Raw genomic sequence first — 21,242 nt, 5'->3', positions numbered from 1 at the left:
ATAGACTGTAGACTGTACTTGTCCTTCATGACTTTGATTCACTTAAAGCGCTTTTTTACATTTGACAAATCCTTCCATGACACGCGCTATGCCCTCCTCCTCACCTTTTTCTTCCTCGTCACTTCCGAATTCCACGCATCCTCGAATAGCGTCTTCTTCTGCGCCATGTCCCCTGGCCGGATGCCCAGCCGTCGTACAACCTGGAATGCACCTGTGCCCACGGCCATCGTCTGTCCCATGATGATACACTCACTTACACCCTCAATCTGATCCGTCTTCATACCCGCCGCAGCCTCGAACAAGTGGTCCGGCGTCTTTTCAAACGATGCCAACTGCAATACACTGTCACGCATCTTGGATAGACCAAATCGCGTGATACCTAGCACCTCTCCCTTGTAAGTCATGACATCGGCAAGAAGCTGCATGTGTCGAGGGTCAATGCCCATGTCGCCCATAACCTGGCTGATCTCATCGGCGATGGTGGTTCGTGCGGCTTCGATACCAAGCACGTCGCGACACTCCATGACGTTGTTTGACCGGGTCTTGGTGCCAATGACGCCTTCTGTGGTCATGCACTCGCGTAATCCATAACCTTCGACCAGCACCGTGTGCGTGTTCTGCTCCGATGTTTGGATAATGGCACGAGTAGCCTCCGAATACCCAGAAATGGGGACGTGCGGAAGCGCGCGACGCAAGAAGTTAGCTCGCAGCAACATGTCGCCGCTGTCCTCGAGGGCTGGCTTGGTACGTGTCGTCTTTCTGGCGGGCATATCACTTGCATCTCGTACCCGAATGACGATCCTCTCACCGTAGACGGACAGATCTTCCCGGGGAATCTTGAGTTTTCGCTGTTTGCAGATGGATTCAGCAATATCGTAAATACCAATGCCCAGGTGCAGGTCTGACAGAGCGCTTCGGTCAATTTGCAGTACCACGTTGCCTTCACCAGGACGCCATTCGTCTTCGACAAAATGTAGCACGTCCGAGATGTACGTCTTTTCGATACGGCCTTTGACGACTCTTGCGGCCTCGATTTGTTTGTCGTTCATCAGAGGGCATGTAATGACCGGCGTACTGATATTCTTGGAGGCATTGATGATTTCCTTGATACGTGGCACACCCTGTGTGATACTCATGCCGGCAACACCAGCAAAATGGAAAGTTTTCAGCGTCATCTGCGTACCAGGTTCACCAATGGACTGGGCACCAACGGCTCCGACAGCATGGCCAGGTTCCACGTGGGCTTTCTTGTACTTTTCAAGACACATCTTGATAAAGAGCCGCAACGTTGTTGCTGTCACCTTGGCAGTACGGTCAGCATGATCTTGTGCAGTGGCCCTGAGCATCTTGTCGCCATCAAATCCAGCCAGCTTTCGGACCTTCTCGAGCTTGGAAGCCAATCCTTCTACATGGTTTTCGATGGTCTTTAGGAAGCGTCGAGCACCTTCGTGCTCATCGATACCGTAATCCGTTGTGTCTTCATAGTCAAGCTTCTCACCATACGCTAAACCGTGCCTGGGAAAACGCTTTCGCTCAACAGCAAGCATGGAGTCACAAAATGCCCTGATTTCGCTGGGGGTCATGGCGGCCTCGTCATTATCCCAAGTTAGTGTTTCGGCGTGACTCCAAGTTCGCTTAAAGTTGACGGGCTCAGCGGAGCCCTCCATGTCGACAGGGTCGAGCTTATCAGCTCCAAACTGGAACTGAACAATGCCACCTCCTGACGTTCTGACAGTGTCATCATATTGAGTTGATAAATCCTCCAATGACTTCATCAGTCGTCGCGACATATAGCCAGTTTCGGCAGTCTTGACAGCAGTATCGACCAGACCTTCACGACCAGAAATGGCGTGGAATAGGAATTCTGTGGGAAACAAGCCCGTGTAGAAACTGTTCTTGACGAAGCCTTTGGAAGGGGGTTGGCGAGCGTTCTTGTGGAAATGAGGCAAGCTTCTGTCTTGGAATCCATCAGGAACTCGCTGTCCGCCAATAATTTGCTGACCGACGACTGCCACCATTTGAGCAACGTTAATGTCGGAGCCCTTGGAGCCAGACTGGGCCATGATTAGGGGAGCGTTGTTTCGGCTCAGAGTATCAATACAGTAAGAACCGGCCTGCTGTCGAACCTTACTGAGAATACCAGAGATGGAGTTTTCCAGAGTCTGCTCCATGTTACAACCCGGGGCCTTGTCTAGTTTGCCCTGCTTAAAAGTCTCGATAAGATCGTCACACATCTTGTAGGCGGTCGATACCAAGTTCTCTTTCTCGACATTTAGAGTCTCTGTAGGGAAGACGTCGCCAACACCAATAGAAAATCCTCGATTGGTGAGCGCTCTGGCACAAAGCTTGGCCAACCGATTCATGGCAATAACTGCCTCGTCTGGACCGAAATCTCGAAGAATAACATAGAAGATGGAATCCTTCTTCCCAGATCCGACGGTTGACTTATCCATACGGCCACACATGACCTCTGAATTGCGAACAACCAGCCAGCCATCATTGGGGTCCATATCAGGGCATTGGCCAGGGCGTGCTTTGTATGCTCGACACTTTGCGTCGAGGTTGATCTTGACGGAACAATCCTTGTTTGGTCTCATCATGATGCTGAAGATTTGTTTTCCAGTCCACAGGGCCTTTGGTGCCACAATAGCGGGAGGAGGTATTTCGATTTTGGTTCCCTGCTCCATCATGTGCATGCAGATGTATGAAAATGACTTGCGATCGAAGAATCGATCCTTACTACTTAGCAGGAAAGCAGCTGTGATGAAATCTTGCGTTGCAGCAATAATCGGTTCTCCGTTCTTGGGGGTGGCTAGATTGTACTTGACGCCCATGAGGTTAATGGCCTCTGCCCTGGCCTCTTCTGTCTGAGGAACGTGAAGGTTCATTTCGTCACCATCAAAATCAGCATTGTACGGGTTGCACACACACTCATTGAGGCGAAATGTCCTCCAGGGTCGAATCTTGGCGAGATGGCTCATAATACTGAGCTTGTGAAGTGAAGGTTGACGGTTGAATAGCACCACGTCACCGTCCTCGAGGTGGCGTTCGACAATATCGCCGTAGCTAAGTTGCTTGGCTGCCAAGTCTCTATTACCGAAGCGTAGATTGAATTTATAGTAGCTGTCGTCTTCCTTTTTGAGAATTCCCTGGGCTCCAGGCCACACATCGCAGCCGTTTCGGACACATTGGCGTAGCTTTTCGATGTTTTGCCGATTAACCTTTTCGGGATATGTCAAGTTTTTGGCGACAAGCTGGGGGACAGCAACTTGGTCGATCCCCAAGTTGGGGTCGGGCGAAATAACGGTACGGCCAGAGAAATCGACTCGCTTTCCGGACAAATTACCTCTAAATCGACCTTGTTTTCCCTTCAACCGCTGGCAGAAACCTCTGGTAGATTTGCCGAATCCTGGCTGCTGCAGACCTGGAACATCACTGTTGACGTACATGGCTATCTGAGTCTGCAGGTACTCCCACTGTTCCATGATTGTTTGAATGGGAGAGCCTTTTTGTAGGGCTGATCGGATCATGCCGCTCACCCAAACAATATCAGCCAATTTGGTTGTGAGATCATCTTCGTTGCTTGCATTATCCTGGGCCACCGAAGGTCGAATACACACCGGGGGCGCAGGCACAAATTGCCAAATGAACATTTCTGGACGTCCCTCAGCTGGATCAAGCCCAAGTAGCTCGCAGTCCGTTGGGCTTATCATTTTGAAGAGGTTCAATACCCTGAGAGGGTTGAGATCCTCCATGGCCTTGCGAAGATGCTTCTCGAGCTCGGGATTCTCGCGCTTTGCTTCAGAGAAGGAGTCGTCGAACTTGACTTTGCTTTCGGGAGGAACCTTCTTGGCCGCGGTAGATTTATTATAAAAGGAAAATTTGTCGTGCGTGAGCTTAAGGACGCCGATTTTTCGAATCTGGCCATTCACCGATCCACAGTAAGGGCAAGTCCTCGACTTGCGGCACTGCTCGTTGATTCTTTTGCAAATCTGCGTACGTCGGAGGTTATCCATCGGCCGTCTCAGCTCCTTGAGGAAGGACCGCCGTTCGGGCTCTTCCAGTAACACTCTTCCACAATCCTTGCAAATCTCCTGCAGAATGGACATGATGAACCTCAAATAGCCAATGTGAAAGGCTGGCAGAGGCAATCTGACATGGCCAAAGTGCCCAATACAGTTTTGTAGAGAGTCATGGCAAGTGTCGCATTTGCCGCTCTTGCTTGAGGTCCCCAGCCTTGGATCTAAAGGCCCATGACGATATGGAGCTCGGTTATTTTCAATGTCGTACAGCAGTCGGTCCGATACTTCAAGGACGGCTTGGTTGGCAATGTCCTGGTTCGACTGAATGCCAAACTTGATGCCCTTGAAGCGCTTGGGCAGCTTGTCCTCAAGCTGCTGCTTGACAGGACCCTCTGTCGAATAGGATCATGTCGAGTCGTAGAGCGTCGCTTGGTGTCGCGCCGTGCGAGAAGGATGAGCCTTTCGTGGCCTGGCCTTGACGTTGAGCTGGTGCTGGCGGCGTGGTCGAGACTCAGACTCGGAGGGGTCTCACAAGGTAGCCGCAGTTTGCGATCGCAGAACAAGCTCGAACAACATGACAGAAACACAGGAATGATTAGAGGCAAAGGAAGGTGATGAGTTGCGCCCTTCGAGAGGGGTGTCGCAAGCGATGGCTTTTGGAAGAGGGCTCGAAAGATTGGCGTCAAATTCGGAATTATGGTTGGCGACGACGGTCCAGCGGTTGTTTCCTGCGAGGTAAAATTTATGGCAGCATCCACCGTGACGAAGTGGGTGCGCATGCAGCTGCTGAGGTGGAGTTCCCAATCAGGCTTAGCGCTTACTGACTTACACGGCTCTGATCGAGTCGAGAGTCGAGATATACTTCAAAGTCGCGGGGTCACGCCTTGTTTTCGATCAAATTGCCAGAATATAGTTTAATAGCCGTACTCTACATGTCTATGTCTCTAAAAATTCATCGCCGCTCCATTGCGCCTTGAAGGCGATGAACACGGTTTGACTGTCCCATTGCAGCAGCTTTTGGTCCATCTTCGCCAACGATTCGCAAGGACGAGCAGCAGGTGTGCGGAAAACGAAAATTAATTTACACTCCGAGACTTATCCCATGACTCTATCCTGTCCTCTTGAAAGTAATGGTGCCTTCCGGGGTGGAAGGATCCTCCATCGATGTCATCTTCAAGGCCGCCGGCTTTCCATCAGTTCCCTTTTCGAATTCGGCGGGACCGAAGCGAGCAAGATCAGTTATGTCGTCCCTCCACGCTACTCCCACAATCCAATTATCCCCGAAAATGTGCCTAAATGTAAACGCATAGTCCCACGACATATCCGGGCGTTCGGCAATGAGAACTGTCTCGTTCTTTGGGCCTTGGCCAGAGCGAAGCGTCATGGTGCCGTATCCCGCGTCGACGTACGTGCCCTCCATATCTTTGAAGGAGAAGGACGGATCAGAGATTGTGTGGTTGGGGTAGAACTTCTTCACCGCATCTTCAAACAGTTGCTCGGACGTCTTTGTGCCAGAACGACTGTCATGTCTCAGTTAGTGATCATTGTTACAACCACGGGGGATTTGACTAACCTCTTAGTGACATTGAGTATATCCTTCTCTGGAATATTTAATTTCGTAGACATGAGCTTTCGGGCAATGACGTTATTGGCCGTCTCTGCCCGGTCTGAGTTTGCAAATATGACGAAGCCAAAATTATCGTTGGGAAACCAGTAGACTATTGACTTGAAACCGAGCATGCTGCCGTCGTGTTGGTAAAACACGTGTCCTTTTGCTAGAGACCGTTTCCAGCCCAGACCATATAGATACATATCAGTGCCAAACTCGGCAGTTGACCACGATATAAACCTTGGGGTGCGAATATCCTCCAACACGTTGTTGGGGAAAGCCTGAGTTTGGTTCAAAAGACCTCTAATCCACTGCGCATAGTCTCTCACGTTTGAGATGACGGCAGCCGCTCCGCTCATGTCGGTCAGGGGCATATAAGTAGCCTCTTTGAAGTACCCAGTCTGATTGGCTTGCCTAGTGCCGTCGATTTGCGCAGTCTGGTTGATCCAAAGGTATCCCTTGGCAAGATCCCTGGGCGACTTTTTGGCGTCCTCCAATCCAAAGTACGTGGAGTTCATTCCGAGCGGGTTCCAGATCATTTCCTTCATGACCTGCTTCAGGCCTTTCTTGGTCACCGTCTCGATGACATACGACAGAGTGATGTACATGTAATTGTTGTAATAGAACCCGGCTCGTGGTTCGTGAATATAAGGCAAGTTCCTCATATTGCGAACGATTTCCGCCGTGGTGAGAGGCACTCCGTTCTTTTCGCGCATCAGAGAACGGTCATGGCGCGGCAGTCCGCTGCGGTGGCTGACGGCATCGTCGAGAGTGATGTGGTCCGTTGCCCATTCATCCTGAAGAACGAAGTCGTCCTTCAAAATCGACGAGATATTGGTAGACCATCCGTCAGCCAGCGCATCGTACGACCCATTTTTGATAAGCATAGACAGACAGGCAGCTGTCTGGGCCTTGGTGGTCGACCCTGCGTAAAACAGCGTGTCTGGAGTAACTTTCTTGTCTGGCAATGCCGAGAAGCCGTACCCCTGCCGGACATGACAGTTAGATAAGTCGTCGAGGGTACTTCTGAGTCGAGTCTTGATTCTACAGCACATACCTGGGTGAATACATCATCCTTGTCAACGACGGCAACGGCCATGCCGGGAATCTTCCAAAAGTCCATATTATCCTTGACGAAATCGGCAAACTCACTCGTGAGGAGATTCTGGCCAGAAGTGTTATTCGTGTCTCTCTTCGGCACCAGAGCATCAGCGTGGCTTGCGCACGCAATGCTGAGGGCTAGGCCCATGCCCAGGAGCGGATTTCGCAAAAACCCCATGGCGATGTCTCAAAGAGAATCAAACAAACTCTATTGGATCGTCAAGGGACGTGAAGACTTTGCTAGAGTAAAAGAATGTCAAGTCTATGTCCGGGGTGTTCGATGCTTGACAAAGTAGACCAGCAACTTGAGGACAGAAAAATCAAATACTTGGCGTCCTTCATATAGACCTTTGTCCAGTTTGCAAATCACTACTGCCCCAGTCGTCTGAATCTACCCAGAAGTTCCCTTATCATGGCGCTATTCCCGTTACGCAAGGGACATTCATGCAAGATGCGGCGCAAGGCTGAAAGTCTACTGCAAATGATGAATTCTGCCTCATGGGAACTAGTTCCCGGTTTAATGGAGCCGCAATGGTCTTGAAAAAGATCAGGCTGTGCCATCCTGGGGGAGGTCATGACTCGATGTGTGTGTCTGTAAACTTAGTCGGGGCTCCTTATAGCGCCTCACGCCATATAGACATTGGCCGTTTCACGCGCGAGATTGAAGTGACATCACATCAAGGGATGGACGGGTATTCGCGAGGCTTGACTCCAGTCTGGGTACCCCAGCTGCCCTGCGCGATTGCATTGCCACGTCGATGGATCTGTGTTAGCAACGGGCTATGGCAAGTAGTGGAGTTTACTAACAAGCTTTTGATTTTTTTTTCCAAATATAGCACCACGACAATGCTGCGCATTGTCGTGTTCGTTCGATGTATGCGGTGGCTAATTCATACCGGAAATCGGGAACCCTTTCGGTGGCCTTGGACAGGATGGCATGTTTCGCCTTGATTAACGGGAACACGGCTACACGATATAGTCCAAACTCTTCTCCATCTCGTCTTCTCATTAGTAACAGCTCAAGTCTGTACAAATACACATATCCCTCGTATTTTCATGACTGAGTGGCCCTATTGAACTGGCGCAGCAGGATATCCACGTCGCTGGGCCATTCCTATCTTTGTCGGTCAACTCTTGCCTCCACGCCACAACCGTCCTATGATGCGCGAATAAAAACCTGCGCCATCGCACCATGAGGGTCCTGTGTCCATAAAGAGGTTGGGGTTGAAGAAAGTGGATTTCCTTGGAGACTTTTCCGACTTGGCGCTCGCGTGGCTGTGTGAGACGATGTGACACCGCTCATGTTGTTGAGGCTGAAAAAAGACCATATGCATACTCTGGAGACCCAAAAAAAAGTGAAACTTGGCTCAATTGGCTGGCCAAATCACGTACTAGCATAGGTTCACTAGTTCCGGCCGTTCTTAATGCATCCGTACGGGTATTAGTTTCAATATTGTACGGGGATGTGCCTTGAGCTCACCAGTCTGATTTATAACTGGAAACGTATCTGCTAATGCTCCCATAGTCCATAGTCCATATCATGAGAATCGTAAATTATCCTTCAGATTTCTTTACTCTGTTAGTTGATGAAGCTGAAGTGGTTGTACCGGCTATCCAACGGTACTTGGTAGCGTGCCGTTCAGGATGTCAAACTCGTCATTTTCAAGCTACATGATCGCGCATGCCTGAAAAGTAATGCCACATTGTAATTAGTCTCCTAAAGATGGGATATCATTCCCCGACGCCGGCTAGGAATGCATGATAAGTGGCGGTTTTGATTTCGTAAGTATCAACACGTTGTGGCTAGCATTAAACGATTACGTGCAGGGGGAGACCCATGGGTCGATGGAATTTCTCTTCCAAGAACAGCTATTTCACATCTTGATCTAATAAGACGCATCTTGTGTCAAAATGAGAATAACCTTGCGCCGCACAGAAGCTGCAATGCCGATAATCAGTCCATGCTTGACGGTTACAAAGCTTATCTTTTGGGGTGGCACCTGTCTGAAACCAAAAAGCGCCCAACGGGCATACTAGAGCCAAGTATTAGCGGTGTACATTTTCAAGCGTTATTAATAGAACGTCCTTTTTCGTAGCTTGATGGTCCAACTTGGTAGCCGTGGCGACATCCCTTACCAAGCTCGGTATGAGGCTGTGTCTAGTAGATCAAGCTTCGCCTGGACAGGCGAGGGAATTATCCCACATTGATGAGGCTATTTCTCCCTCACACCTATTTTAAGACTTGATTACTGCAGGGCTGTAGGGCCAGGGAGGACTGAATGGGCTGACGGCTGATTCGGGAGAAGCAGCGAGATGCTTCCCAAGTGCACTAGCGGAAAGCATTTACGGCGGAGCTGAAGACGGTATATTCCAGGATTCTGAGGTATTAGTCAAGCCTATAAATGGACTTTTCAATTTAAAGCCTCATGTCATGAGTAAGTAGATTTTCATATTCCGCATGACATCGATGTAACCGATATTACAACCCCGTACAATTTTATTAGCCCGGAGCGCCTCTCCTCACATGCCGGCTGCATCATCATAATCAGCTAAATGGTTAGGGGAAGCGGAGCTTGGCCTACGATTTACGTGATGAAACGTGGCATGCTGGCAAACAACAGGATCTGACCCTACCCCTGCCTCTTCTTGGCCTCCAAATTGAGATGTGCGCCTTACCATCATGTATCAAATTAGCTCGAGGCAAAATTCTTACTAGGATATATTCGATGATGCAATATTCAAGCCCTTGATGATAAAAAGCACATTGTGGTGACTGCCGCAGGCCTTCCGACAGCTCCGATCAAGGGGGCGAATATCCCCGTCTGTCCGCCCTCGCCACTTTACCTACCCCTATATCAAGGCCTTGCTGAGAACAGGGTTCTTCTAGCTACAGTCGTCAAAAAGATAACGAAGAGGAGGCAAATGGAGTTATAAAAAGTGAGAACTTAGGGAGACGTTGAGCTTCCAAATCGACCCCCAGTGCTTCTGTTATTGCTTGTGCAAGTAGTGACAGCTTCACCGTTAGTGCTCTGGGTACTTCAGTATTGCGCCCCGTTATGACGTGAAAGCTATCACGAGCTGTGCCAAAGATCTTTTCGGCCCGCGTCGGACTTTGAGTTGCTTCGGTACCAGAGAAGTCTGGTGTAAGTAATTTCGCCCAAGCTACCACTAAGGAACTGAGACACGCAACCTAAAGCAGGCGTTCCTTATTTCTTCCTCGGTTTCAGATGGACAATTATAAAAAATCCATATATTAAAAAAACGGAAAAAAAATTTAGTAGTCCAGCCCCTCACGCGTACTGTACATGATTTGCGAATTCCCCGTGGCTCCCACCACCTCTTCCTCTCGGCCCTTGTCTAGTATGCCTCGCTTCTATTCCTTTAGTTGCTACGTATTACATAATAAAATATTGAAAAAATTTTGTGGCCACGCCGCGTATCTCATGAGTGTTTTATCCTCCATGTACTGTGCGACACTGCCGTTCCGGCCAAGCGGCCCACAAAATATGACTATATAATGCTAAATAATGCTTTTTCGTTTGCCTTCGGGCATTTGGTTTATTTGAAACGATACAGGTCAGTGCCCACATTTTCCAGCCGCCAACGCCCCTCGTTCGAAACCCGCTACTAACATCCGCACAGAGAAGATTAGCATGGCCCCTGCACTAAGGATGACACGCTCAATCAAAGAGAAGCTAAACATTTTTTTTTCTTTCTTTTTTTCCCGAATATACTTTTTTTGCTTCGACCTCTTCTCTCTCTTTACACCAAATCAACGACCAGTCAGGCGTTACGGCTGGAGGCATGCACGCGGATGCCTGAGTCAATACAACTGACTCAGAAGCACCGTGAGTTGCTGCGCCCTTTGCTGGCAGCTGCGTTGTCCATGTCGGCCAAAAACAAGAGTATTTGTACTCTTTTCTATTCAACGAGTAAAACACTTTCCGTTGTCGACTTGCCTAGGAACTGCTAATTACACCATGATAAAGAGAAAGCAGAGCCAGAGCCTGATGGGTTGATGAGAACATGGCGCCCCATGCGTCAATTCACCCCGAGACGGCATCGTAGATTTGCGTTCAGATTCGACACGCAAAGTTTCAAGCTTGCCGCGTAGCTGGGAAACAAAGGCAGCCGAATCGGCCACGAAGATGGTCCATTTCATCGCAGCTGCGGCTATTTGATGGCTCAAAGAGTCATCAGTCAACTCCAAGTTCTGATTCAAGATATTGTATAAGATCGGGGGCATGGTAGTCGGCAGGGAACAGAATAGCTTGCTCAAAATCTGCCTTGTCCCGAAAGACGGTCCAGAAACCCGTTTCGGACTGCACCAGTCATATGCCTTTGGTCTCGTCACGCTCCACTGAGCATTTATTTACCTTCAATGCTGTCACAACGACATACCAGAGGACCTGGTCGATCGCGGAGACACCGTGGCGGTGCCGTCGCGGCCTCTTGGTGTCTATGGTTTGTAACCGTACTTTGGCTCAGCCGCTGGGCCTATTCCTATCTATAACTCTTTTTTTTTTCTTTTTTGCAACAAGGCGTATAACAGGGAATGCCTTGGGTCCACGATGACTATTATGCCACTACGCATATTCGTAATCGTATAGGTGAGACGGCAAAACAATCGAATTGCTAGAATGTGTAAAGAGGTCGCCGACATTCCGCTTCACTCGCTTGACTCAACCGCTCTTTCTGGAACAGAATACCAGGCGCCTTCTCTTCGATCTGGGATAGCCCTGCGGCCTGCATTACTCGGTATATTCAACCTTGTTTCAAAGTTGGTCGGCAAGGTCAAGGAGCCCCCACACACGATCGACTTGTCCTCCAACACATCTCTTTTTGACAGAAGCAGATTCACGGATGATTATTCGCATGATTTATCGATCAGACAAAACACACATGCGATTATCATGACCACTCAGCAGCGGACAACTGCCGTGATGCGCTGCTTCCTGTGAGAAAGTATCCCCACTCAGCAAAACTCGAAGTTTATGCCAGAGGTTAGAAGCGATTTGGGTATTCGAGCTCTATATAAGGGAGCCATTGAGGCTCTTTTTTCTTTTTTTTAAGAAAAGTAACAGCAGAACACCAACACACTACCGTTAACATGGAAGGCTTCAACTTCATCATCTCTTCTCAGTACTGACGTGATATGCTTCCAACGTACCCAGCTAACTCGGTAGCACAGTTGCCCTGGCTGCCCAAGGTCTGCAGGCCGCCCAAGCCAGCCGAGAGAGCAGCTTGGACGTCTGACGAGAGACGTCAGTCAGCTCGCTCAGGAGGCTGTAACCGGCTATCCCGTCCAATTTGACAAACGGGCCGATATTGATGCCGGAAGCAATGACGCCTGTAAGGAAGATGATACGTCCAAGAGCCTATCCCTACGGGCTTCCCCAGCCAGAAGGAAGGGGAAGAGTTCCAGAAAGGTGCCCAGCGTGGAAAGACCAAGCACAAGGATGCCGAGGCGCAGAGGGCTAAAGTGAAGGCTGAGGCGGATGCTGCGCGCGAGGCCAACAAGGAGGCTGCTGTAGATAGGGATGCGGAGGAGAAGAGGAAGGAAGAGAGGGAAGGCCTTTGAGGAGGAGGTGAGGAAGAACGAGGAAAAGATTGTCGACGATGGCGAGAAGAACTGCAAGGAGGGAAAGAATGAAGCCGCTTGCAACAAACTCCTGCCCACTAAGAGCCAAGGTCCAGCACCAACTCAATAGATAGACATGCCGGGTTCTATTTCGGCTTGTTGCAACGGGTACATGACTGGGAAGCCCGGGTTCGGAGTCGCTAGCTGGACTCCAGGCCTGGTCAATCAGACGCTCTAGTTTAATTAAATCCGTCGGATGAACCGTGGGCTTTCGAGCTGTAACAATCTAACCGGTAACTCGTTGACACATGGACCACCTTATATAAGCTTTCGGTATGCGAGGCGATGGACCCCAATGGTAACAATGTAATCCTCTCATCAGTCCATGCAACTTTATCCTTCTTAAAAAGGACGATTCAAATTAGAGGCTTGGCTTGTATGGCGAAACTAGTCAACTTGACCCTGACGAGGGCTTATATATAAGGGCTCGGAACAATGTTCGTCAGCTAATCATTCGCTTTAATATAAAAGGTCTTAGTTTCCTTGAGGCTTTTAAGGGCAAGTAACTCTTACTTATATGAAGCGGTGGTAAGCAAGCGAACCTAGGCCTTAACTACCTAGGTAGGTCTCGAGCTCCTGTACAACTATCGTCAAGTTGAAGGAACGGCCCGTGCCTGCAATGCTACGTAACCTCCGTGTAACACTTGTCGACTCGAGATGCCGTTCATGCCAGCGAGAGTTATTGGCTTCTGAAACAAGTGGTCTCAAATAGTTCAATTGCTACAAAATAATAAAAATAAAAATAAAATGCAAAGGATGAAACTTTAAATACGGCAAAAGCAAGCATCAACCAAGATGCCAAGTTACAACAAGTCTTGTAATAGGGTCCTGAGCCCATTCACAACTGCAACCTCTCGATTCAATACACAGCGACCAATGCGTGCACATTGCTGTAGCAATATATACGTTGGTCCCATGTACATGGAATTTCGGCCCAAGCGCCGAGACTTTGTGACGGGTGCAGCAGAGATGGAGATGAACGAACAAGTTATACCACCCCAGGTCCCTCCAGCAACTTGCAACGCTGTGGCAGGCACACCACTTGATTCAACGCCGTGGCAAGGGCTCAGAGTCAGTCGATTCAGCAACAATGACGTATAGGACTAGTTGAGTCCCCTACTGGAGGTGGCTATATACATACCAATACACCTCTTCCTCCTCGGTGCTTCGCTGGGACCACCAAGCATCATGCTGCTGCCTCATATCAAAATGGCTACCTCGACAGGCCTTTTCAGCTTCAAAACATGGCCGTCCTCGCTGTGGCGAGCGCGCAAGCAAACATGCCCCCGTAGCCGGCAAAGAACCAACGCTGTTTCGGCAACCGGGATTGCCACTACGCATCAGACGACGCACGTTGGCCCTTGCGCACCATGTACGGGGAGAACTCGGGCTGGAAAACGCTTCGTCAACATGTTAGTAGAGATATTCACATACACGCACGCTGAGCCAAAGGGTGCTCTGCAATCTTGCCCTGCCCTCTACGTGATGCATCAGAGACGAAACGAGTCCCCTTCAAGCGTCTATCCTAGCTATCATGCGGATGCCAACAAGGCGAAAGGCGTCTCGGTCGAATCGACTGTCGTATTTACGCATCTCCTGGTAGTCCGAGGCGGAGAAGAACAGCATCGAGCCGTTCAACGAGCTAATCTCGTGCACGACGAGTGCATCCTGAACTCGAGCCAAGAGTTTGTTATGCCACATGTTTTTCCACCAATCCAACTATACAAGCAGTGTCAGACTCTCAGCTCCATCTACTATAGCCAAATCTATACCAAAGCGTCAAATTCAACCGATTCGAGTCAGTATATACATGAGCGCATGAAACCAATTCCCAAGACGTAACCAATCGTGACCCCGACCAGATACCTAGTTCATCGTTTATTTAGCACCTTTATCCACCCGTTTCCCAGACAGAAGCTGCGACAAAACAAAATGAGTGACATCCTCATCCGCCCAATAGCTCATGTGCGACGCAATCGTGTTGATGGGATTAAAGTCCAAGGCGCTTCTACATGGGCGTTAGCACGATACTCGTTTGGACGCCATCGACGGGCAACACCTACTCCTGAATGCTGTAGTCAACACGGCCGTTTCTGTTCAGCGCCCGCACCTTGGCCTCCTCTACCCGCAGCTTCCGAGCTTTGCGCGACTCATCGTTGACATGGACCATCTCCTCGTTCGGGTGCACCGTGTCGTGCCGTTTCTGGAACGTCGAATACAGCGTCTCCAGCTCATCGTCAATGAGCGTCACCGAGTTACCGTTGTCGCTCACACGACGTCCTCTAGCCGCCGCTTCTGCCAGCTGCCTCTTTCTTTCATCCGACAGTTCCGCCGCCTCTTGACTGCCAGTCGCCTCACCCTTCTGGTCCCCGTGGTGATCCTCCGCAGCAAAACGCGCAACCTCCTCGTTGGTGATGCCAAGACTGCGGTTGAGTATGTTGCTGGCAATGCCGGCGCTTAAACTCGACCACAGGTCGCTGACACTCTGGCCGACTTTGGCCCCGATGCCTGTTAATCCTTGTGGCGCGACATTGCCAAAAATTCCCTTCTTGGTGTACGGAAGCGCTTGTGGTTTCAGTGACGCCATGGCAGGGGAAATCAGCGGCTCCAGTCTGTAGCTAATGGGATCAGATGGATGGAAGATGTTGAAGAGCTGCTCGGCTTTGGGCGACGACACCGACATGGGCAGACCACTAATTGGAGAAATGCCATCCATGCCTGTACCAGCAGGGGCTGTCAAGAACGGATCACCAGTGTATTCGGGATTCAGCGGGCTTTCTGAGGGCAAGCTGTGTGGCGAATGACGGCCACCAATAGTCCTGGCATCCGTTAGTGCCAGTCCAGCATCTCTTGGGAACAAGAGAACAAGCCGTACGACCTACCTTCCCTTGAGCATTTGAAATAAGCCAACAGGAGACCCGAGGCAAAAGAAATCAGACGTGTCGAAATTGAACTCCAGCTCTTGGTCCTTTGGCCTGATTTCGGGTCGGTTGTGCGAGGGCCAGAATCGAAGCGGGTGTCGAGTTTCGTCAGGATGCCTCTCCCTCTGACGGCAGAGAACGTCAAAGAAGATGGCAGATCCTAACGAGTGGCCCATGAGGTGCACTTTTCCTTTAAACTCTGGGTTTCTCTCTCGGAAGAGGTTCAGAATACGATTAGTCTCTGCCACAACAACCCTGGAAATCTCTTCTCTGTATGAGCTTTGATAGAGTAAAACGTCGAGCGCGAGGTCCGAAATTAGGGATCTGGCAAAGGCAACTCCTTCCACAGTTATATCTTCGAGTGAAGGGTCTGGTTGGTAATTAGTATACCATCCCGCAACAGCGTACAATCGGAAGTCTCACAGCTATCATCCTCATCCGTAGCATCGCCTAGATCATGCTCGGCTCTTTTCTGCTGTTGCCTGGGAAATTCAATCAAGTGTCTCCAGCAAACTGGAAGAACTTGCACTCTGCAGTTCCCGGGCCCAGTACCAAGCTCAGAGTTGAGTGCCTTCAAGTCTGCCGAGTTGCTGTAGACAGACTTGATAGTCTTGCGCAAGACGTTTACGTCGTGAACAAAGTTTAAGCTTTCCATGCTATTGGGCAGTAAAGATTAGCGTGCCACACAAACATGCAACTCAGCAGGCAACATACCGCAAACCTAGTCTTTGTCCGATTCCATGAGTTACAAGAACTAAATGCTCAATTTCACGGCCCTGAGACTCTCCATCCTGTGCATTGTAGTCGTCTTCTATTTCCTGCTCGTCGCGTTTTCTGAGTTGTTCCTCGGTTTCTTCGGCAGTACGCCCTTCGCTCTCAATGAGGGAAGACAATTGCCGCTGCAGCTCTGCCTCCCGTTCCTGGGTCTCCTTCTTTACAACTTGGCTATATCCCAAGTCCTCCGACGAATCTCGTGTGGTGGGAGGAGCTGATCTTCTCTTCAGCAGTTTCTGCTGTCGTTCGTCTAGGCCCGGAATATCGGGATTTTCTGTCACAGGTTTCGTCTCCTCCTTTTCCTTGGTTCTTTTAGGCTCGGAATACCCTCTAATCAATTTGACACCGCTCATGTACCCACCACCAGCGAATCGTTCATACACCGAGGCAGCTACCCATGAGAGCATGCCATCAGTAGTCATCCAAGCGGTTTTTTCGTCCTCATATGTAGCGACATTGTTCATATAAGCACCAAATAGACGATATGTCGGTAATTGTGGTTGCGGCGCCTGAGTGGTACCCGCCGGTGGCTTTTGTACGCTAGCTGTAGCCGTCGAGGCCTTCTGGTCCGCCGCTGCGTGAGGTTTATCCGCTTTGGCAGAACCTGTATAGTCCTTTACTTCAGACTTGCTTCGGGCTCGACCTGTGATTACCGTCAGCATGATTCAGTAACCAATACCTTTGCCTACTGCATACCAGGAAGCAGCCACGGTTTCGTTTTCAAGTAGCCCTGCTTTTAGATTAGGACACACGCCACTCGACCTCCGATTAGTGTGAGCACCTACCTCTTCTAGCTGAGCTGCAAGGTTCTCTTCGCAGGGTCTCAGACCCGAGCCCTCCTGAAAGAACCAAGTGCCACGTCGTACTAGCCATAATCGTCAGCACGATTGTTTCACACCGCAAGCTCAACAGGTTTCCAACCTTCATAAATTGGCCCTAACCAATACACCGGCGCAAGTTCCCTCTCCTCAATGTCAAGATCAAATAGGTAGTCCTCGTTGACAGCAACCCGGGTATGGCCCCGATATGAGTCGTCAAGGGTGCCAGATTCATCGGACTTGGGTCGTTTTGAAGGCCTATTTTGAGTGTCTCTGAGAGCACCATGTTTATCCTCTGCCACCTCCAAAAGCTTTTGGTAGCGTGCTTCCGTCCTCCGCGAGTCAGACTCTGAGAACGCGGTAAACTTCTTGGGTCGAACAGGCGGCTTCGCTTCCTTATCCTCCTTTTTCGGTCCCTTGATCAGCTTCGGTTTCCGTTTCGGCACCTGAATCACAGGGTCAGCCCGGAGACTTCATCCTGGCATTCGCATACCCACATCGGCCGCATGAAACCATTGCACATTTAGCGGCGGGCAATCCTTGGGATACGTCCGGAAGCTCTGTCCATAAAATGGCGTTATTGCATGATCGGCCGAGGCTGCTGCCTTGGGCGTAGTGGTCCCATCAGTCGCGGCTGTATTCCCTCCGCCCTTTTTGTTATCCGGCGTTGGCGTCGCCGTGCGACTACTCGACCACGGATAGATGACGTCGACCGCAGAGCTCAAGTAGGACTTTTCGGGTTTCTTATCGCCGGTTCCGGGAGACATTTTCGGCGGGCGGGCTCCAAAGGACAGCCATGCGACGGCTTGTAAGGTTTTCGGAGCAACAAGAGGAAAACCAAGAGCGGGTTGGTGCTGATAGTGCGAGCGCAAGGCGCACCTGGCTCCAATGCGTAGCGCCAACGTGGTGAATCTTGCTGCCCGAGAACGGGTCCGGCCGGGGCTGTGAGAGAATGACCGATACGCACGCAGACTCGGATGATGGGGAGTGTTGGGCGATTTGAGTTTATTCCGAGGTCGAAAGGCGGTAAAGAAGCTTGTAATAAAGCATACAAGTCATGTCCTGAGTGGCCGGTTGGACGACGTCACTGGGCCGGTACCTGCTTTTCGAGTTGGCATGTGCTTTGCATCTAGGACATCCAAAAACGGCGAGTGGGTCCACTTGCATCGCCTGAGCAGTCTAATTGGTCGTGCATTGCATGTAAGTGGTGTGTCTTGCCTGTATTAAGGTGATGATAGGTTTTAAAAATGTTATTACATTTATATTATATTTTATAATCTTTTCATTATACTCCATATGTGCTGCTACCAGCCGTAACCATGCGAGGGAATCAGGTTCGACGCCAAAATCGAGGCGCAAACAGACGTTTTGCAGGGCAGAAGCTGCCCTTGCCACTGCGTAGCACGACAATGAATTATCCCTTGTAAAGTCAGGCAACTATCAATTCTTAAACTTTGCCCCTGGCGCGTAGAATAGTACGAAACCGAATCCCTGCTCAAATACCAGCCCCCACGAAGTACAACAGCTATTATTATTTCCTGAATTCACAACCCCCCCTCCTGACAACCTCTGTAAATAGTCTTCTTTAAGCCCCCTTAGCCCAGCCAAGGCGTTTCTTGCCGTCATCGTAGACAACAAACGAGGCTTTGAGAGCAACATCGCCAAAGAGGCTAATCCCACCTTCCAACTCGGGCAGCGTAGCAATACCCAAAATTCCGCCCTGGCAGGTAATCAGTACTTGGCTGTCGAGGAATCACATTTATCAGTGAGCTCATTCAGCATATTCATGTCAACTCGACACAAGTCTATACGGACTGGTTCTATACGGACTGGTAAAAGGTAGAGCACTGCTTGGATATGAGGGCCCAATTTTGTGGTAACATGTGCAAATCCGCGGAGAGTCGACGCCTTGGGCAACTATATGCCGGTGGTAGGGCCAACGGCGCGAGCCCGGCATTGTGCCATCTTCACTTTGTGCTGGCTCCCTTCTTAGCTCGAGTAAAACGGAATGCCAAACGATCATGACCCGCGTTCTTTGGCTCTTAAAGTTTTGTAACTGCCCACGTAGGGCTGGTCTAAACGAACCAAGTTATCGGCCAATGGCAGTTGGCGAGGCCCAGGACCCTCCGCCGAAACTAGCAGGTGCTCGGATACTCGGCTCAACCACAATACCTCTACCGTTGTGTACAGCTTGGTCTGGGTACAAGAATATTAGCTCTCAATCCCTGTCGTCTAGGCCAAGTTCGGGCTTCTTAGCTATCTGCTCGCGAATTCTCTCGCTAAACACATCAACCAGACCCTCTCACATGCTTCACTGGGTACACGCTCGGTTGTACCATCTATAAGCTTTCGGACAACGTAGGGGATAGTGCCAGTTCTGCAGTCATTGACTGGTTGAACCCATCCAAGCCAAATCTCTCCTTCTGAGCCACAAATTATACCACTCGCCTCAGCTCTAAACGAGCCGTTACAGGCCAACATTTTTTTTCAGTTCAAAACCGGCAAATGAACTTTACAAGAAGCATAGTGGATCTTTTGGCTAATATCTACACATAAGCTCATCACAACGCTCTCGAGACGTCGTGGCACTATGCTTGCCCCCCTTGGAGTCTTCAGAACGGGTCTTGAATATGCTTTTTACCTTGACTAATTGCTTATCTGACCTCTGCACTGTTTCAGAGATACAAACAAGGCGCCTCCACTCTGGCTTGCATCTTCCACGTCAGCCTCCAAACGCTATTTTTGCTCCGTGCCTCACCCCCATTCTTGACGCCACATTGTATATCCGTTTTCACTATTGCCCGTCATTTCCTTTGTCGTCAATAAGAACCAGATAGCTGCGTGTTGGCCACCTCTGCTTTGCTGGCCGCCCGCCAGCCTCTCAACTTCCCCAGCCCATATGTCCCTCCATTCACCAGCTTCCTCAACTATAGTCTTGGTTCCATTATTCGTGACAATTCTCGTATATGCTCTATAGCCATCACTCAAGGACTCAAAACACCTATATCAAGCAACGCCGACCACGCCTCCGGATTCTGCTGGGCAATAGTCTCCACCACCCGGCCCTGGGAATCCCTCAGGCAGCGTACATCCCCATCGGCATCCACATTGATGCGTCCCAGTCCGACACCCTCAGCCATCTGCCGGACCAGGGGAGGGAAAGCATCCGAAGAAAGCGTAGACGACAGCCACAATAACGTCCACACAATCTCGTCCTGCTTATTCTCAACAGCCAAATGGAGTCCGCTCTTCATTCCTGCCAAAGGATCCTGATAGCGAATGATGCTTCCAACATCCGCGCCTTGGTCACTCGCGTCTCTCAATAAGTCGATGACGCCGGCAATGTCCCCCTCAGAGCACATGACATGGAATGCCCTCGCAGGGCGCGCCTCCGGATGAGCCTGAATATAGGCTTCTTCGGTGATTGAACCCATGATGTCAAGGTCCTTTTGGACGCCGCCCTCATTGCTGTACTGGGCCAGGATAACGGCAGACGAAGCCTCGCGGAACTGATTCGTTGAAGAGGCGCCGGCCTCGTTTCTCGGCAGATATCTGTCACAGCTGGGGCATTTCAGAGATAGAGCTACTGCAGACGCTTCCTCCATAAGGCATTCCCTACCACCCCAAGGTCAGCCATGTTGTAAAACAAAATCATTCGGGATGATGCGCGGGCTCACCAGTGGAAGTGGCATCCGCAGCCGAGCTCCAAATCATCGGGAACAGTCTCTGCGGTTTCAGTGTCGTCATAGTCCGCATCGTCATCCAGCCTGAGAACGAGCGGCTCGTTGCAAATCTTGCAGACTGACATTGTTGAAAGGAGCACTGAAGGGCTGGGAGCTGTGTTTCAAGGTTTTCTGAAACGTCGAACTGGACATTAAGTGGTGTCGAGGTATTTTTAGAACAATCCAAAAATCCAACCGAGTGAAACGACCTGCTTCATATGCCGTGTCCCAATCGGAATGGCTAGTTTGGATAGAAGTTGTCTGTTTTTAGACGCGACTGAGTCGAGATGAAGTTCAACTGAATTTTTTTCTTGTTTTTGACATCCAAAGATTCCGACAGTTGCTCAAGTGACGTAAAAGTGGATTCAACATTAAAGGGTCCAGCGACGACAGTTGGACCCCCAATTTTGCGCCCTGTATGATAATTTGGGGCATTAGTTATATTAATTGCTGTTCTTCTTCCTCATTTTTACCTAAAGTGTTTCTAGTAATATTACCCCTTATTTTACTATATAACGTGACTTAATTTACTTTTCTTTATAATAGGTTAAGGGAGAGAAAAACTAATATTAATCTTAATATTATATTAAGCTCTCTTTTAAAATCTATTATATATTACTCTCTTTAAGCTTTA

General features: G+C 49.8%; 5 protein-coding genes across 5 annotated transcripts; 1 reads left to right on the top strand and 4 right to left on the bottom strand.

The window, feature by feature from the left end:
* Positions 1-18: 18 nt before the first annotated feature.
* Positions 19-4,109, bottom strand: RPO31_1 (DNA-directed RNA polymerase III subunit C1 (rpo31); the record flags this gene model as incomplete). Its single annotated transcript, XM_007808435.2, has 1 exon — positions 19-4,109. One exon carries the CDS (start codon positions 4,107-4,109, stop codon positions 87-89), a length of 4,023 nt encoding a protein of 1,340 aa, XP_007806626.2. The 3' UTR covers positions 19-86.
* Positions 4,110-4,253: 144 nt separating this feature from the next.
* Positions 4,254-4,703, top strand: J3458_005007 (uncharacterized protein; the record flags this gene model as incomplete). The annotated part of the gene is made up of 1 exon (XM_066118557.1): positions 4,254-4,703. One exon carries the CDS (start codon positions 4,254-4,256, stop codon positions 4,635-4,637), a length of 384 nt encoding a protein of 127 aa, XP_065976077.1. The 3' UTR covers positions 4,638-4,703.
* A 427-nt stretch (positions 4,704-5,130) lies between these two features.
* On the bottom strand, positions 5,131-6,910 carry J3458_005006 (uncharacterized protein; the record flags this gene model as incomplete). Its single annotated transcript, XM_007808436.1, has 3 exons — positions 5,131-5,542; positions 5,596-6,617; positions 6,689-6,910. 3 exons carry the CDS (start codon positions 6,908-6,910, stop codon positions 5,131-5,133), a joined length of 1,656 nt encoding a protein of 551 aa, XP_007806627.1.
* Positions 6,911-13,878: 6,968 nt separating this feature from the next.
* On the bottom strand, positions 13,879-17,898 carry J3458_005005 (uncharacterized protein). The gene is made up of 9 exons (XM_066118556.1): positions 17,384-17,898; positions 16,990-17,332; positions 16,854-16,933; positions 16,765-16,798; positions 16,009-16,711; positions 15,718-15,950; positions 15,256-15,664; positions 14,437-15,192; positions 13,879-14,381 (listed from the first exon to the last, which is right to left on the bottom strand). The coding sequence occupies exons 1-9, from the start codon at positions 17,651-17,653 to the stop codon at positions 14,252-14,254; spliced, it is 2,958 nt and encodes a 985-aa protein (XP_065976076.1). The 5' UTR covers positions 17,654-17,898; the 3' UTR covers positions 13,879-14,251.
* Positions 17,899-19,425: 1,527 nt separating this feature from the next.
* J3458_005004 (uncharacterized protein) lies at positions 19,426-21,021 on the bottom strand. The gene is made up of 3 exons (XM_066118555.1): positions 20,564-21,021; positions 19,519-20,501; positions 19,426-19,494 (listed from the first exon to the last, which is right to left on the bottom strand). Exons 1-2 carry the CDS (start codon positions 20,692-20,694, stop codon positions 19,871-19,873), a joined length of 762 nt encoding a protein of 253 aa, XP_065976075.1. The 5' UTR covers positions 20,695-21,021; the 3' UTR covers positions 19,426-19,494; positions 19,519-19,870.
* Positions 21,022-21,242: the final 221 nt, after the last annotated feature.

This window comes from Metarhizium acridum (assembly GCF_019434415.1).
Source record: "Metarhizium acridum strain ARSEF 324 chromosome Unknown scaffold_31, whole genome shotgun sequence".
NCBI classification, from domain to species: domain Eukaryota; kingdom Fungi; phylum Ascomycota; class Sordariomycetes; order Hypocreales; family Clavicipitaceae; genus Metarhizium; species Metarhizium acridum.
The sequence above is the reverse complement of the archived record's forward strand: the minus strand, read 5'-3'. Positions and strand labels throughout refer to the sequence as shown.